Consider the following 2121-nt stretch of genomic DNA (forward strand, 5'->3'; position numbering starts at 1 on the left):
GCTGGGAGGAGCTGTCTCGGGACTTGATAAATCTTGGACAGGGTTCCAGCCAAATTTAAGCTCTTTTAAAAGCCCTTCTTAACGGTGGCTGGGGTCTTACCTATTCTCCCATATAGCCCTGTACAACCCCAAATCTAGTTTGCTGTGGTCGGTTACACCAGCGCAACTCATTCCAACAGGGAATGTATCATTGCCCTAAAAATGGCAAGAGTCTTAAATCTGCAAGCAAGACCCCTAGGGATTAAAGGGGCTCTTTAGGGGCTCTTAAAGGCAAATAGAATTGGGATGAAACCGAGATTCAAAAGGCTTTCTCTACCGCCCTAGACCTGGGCAGGTACCGTGGCAACATCTGGAATACGGAGGAGGTGCGGCAGGAATTCTCCGCAGCCCTCCAAAGATGAAAATTTGCAAATTTGGGGATACTTGCAAGGCTGATGGTTGCAAATTTGTGATGCTTGCAAGGCTGGTGATGTTTGGAAGGCAGGTGATGCCTACAAGTTTGTGATGCTTGCAAGGCTAGTGATGTCTGCAAGGCTGGTGATGTTTACAAGCTTGTGGAGCTTGCGACGATGGTGATGTGAAGGTGTTTGCAAGGTTGGTGATGTTTGCAAGACTGATCTTTGCAAGGTTGATGCTGCGCCTTCAGAGGCAGCGACACAGCCCCGGCCACTTGGCTTTTGGCCAGGAACCTGCCGCCTTTGCCCTCCTCACGCCAGGCCCCCTCTCCCCCCAAAACAACCGTCCAACAAGCGGCCCTTTCCTCTCTTCCTTCAGCTAATCTGAAGGGCAGATGGAGCCGCCTAGCTGGCTTCGTCAGAGTCACTGTAATGGGAGCGGGGCGAGAACTCCCCGTCGCTGCGGTGGGCGGGCGGGGAAGGCTTCCTCCTCTCCTGCTGCTGCTGCTGGATGGAGGGTGGGAGGATCTGGGCCGGCGAGGGGGCTTTCTGTCCCAGCAGGGCCCCTTCCGCGAAGGCGGGGAAATGCAGCGGGTCCAGTTGCACCGAGAAGCAGTTGTTGCCTCCTCCTGCTGCTGCTGCTGCGTCCCCCGAAGGCTGCTGCTGCTGGTGCTGCTGCTGCTCGTGGGCGAAGCGCGTCCGTCCAGCTCCGGGGGTCCTGGGTCCCTGGAGGGCGCCCCCTGGAGGCAGGGCGCAGGACTCGTAGGAGGGCGCCTGCTCGGGCGGAGGAGGGCCGCCTTTGGCGTCGGGGGCCCCCGGCGGGTTGTGGAGGAGCTCGGCCAGGGCGCTGATGTAGATCTGGGCCATCTGGAGGGTCTCGTACTTGGAGAGCTTCTTGTCGTTGTTGAAGGAGGGGATGACGTTGCGGAGCTGGTCGAAGGCGTGGTTCAGGCCGTGCATCCGGCGCCGCTCCCGCGCGTTGGCCGCCAGGCGCCTCTGCTTCTGGACGCCGCTGGTCTGAGAGGAGGAGGAAGAGGAGGAGGAGAGGCCCCCCGGGCGGAGCAGGGAGGAGGGCGGACAGGGCGCCCGGGGCTGTTGCTGGGAGGGGGACGCCGCCGTCAGGGCAGAGTGGGGGTGATGGGGGTGGCGGTGGCGCGGTGCCTTCCCTGAGGAGAAGGTCCGGCCGCGGCGCTCAGCCGCCAGGAACTCCTCTTCTTCCTCCTCCTCCTCCTCCTCTTCTTCTTCCTCTTCCTCCTCTTCCTCGTCCTCCTCGTCTCCCTCGGCTGCTCCTCCCGAGAGCAAGTACCTGGGCGAGGAAGACGGGACGCGGCCCGGGCAGCAGAGGCCCAGCCAAGGGGAAGGGAAAGAGCCAGCGCGGCCTCCGCCTGCCGTCGGGGCTCCCAGCAGAAGGCCCCCTTCCAAGGGCGGGGGAGGCGGCTGGGGGCCTGCTTCGGCCCACTCGCGCCCCGCCGTCACCGCCCGCAGGTGGCTCATGGCCGAGGCAGGGAGAGCAAGGCAAGGCAAGGCAAGGCAAGGCGGGAAATCACCCTCCTCAGGGACTTGGGTGCAAAAGACTTGGCTCTTCTTCTTCTTCTGCGCTGCTGCTGCTGCTGCTGCTGCAGGCGCCTTTTCTTCCTCTCAGAAGTCCCCCAAAGCCGTCCAAGCGCCTTTTGGGTCCCAGGCGCAGCAGGACTTAGGCAAGGATTCGCAGGAGAGTGAAGACAGA

General features: G+C 61.8%; 1 protein-coding gene across 1 annotated transcript; it reads right to left on the reverse strand.

The window, feature by feature from the left end:
• Positions 1-800: 800 nt before the first annotated feature.
• Positions 801-1889, reverse strand: LOC149313135 (transcription factor ATOH1-like). Its single transcript, XM_089527254.1, has one exon. The coding sequence runs from the start codon at positions 1887-1889 to the stop codon at positions 801-803; it is 1089 nt and encodes a 362-aa protein (XP_089383380.1).
• Between the last annotated feature and the right edge of the window lie 232 nt (positions 1890-2121).

Source organism: Sceloporus occidentalis, unplaced genomic scaffold, assembly GCF_023333645.1.
Source record: "Sceloporus occidentalis isolate IW3139 unplaced genomic scaffold, rSceOcc1.0.p SCAF_5, whole genome shotgun sequence".
NCBI classification, from domain to species: domain Eukaryota; kingdom Metazoa; phylum Chordata; class Lepidosauria; order Squamata; family Phrynosomatidae; genus Sceloporus; species Sceloporus occidentalis.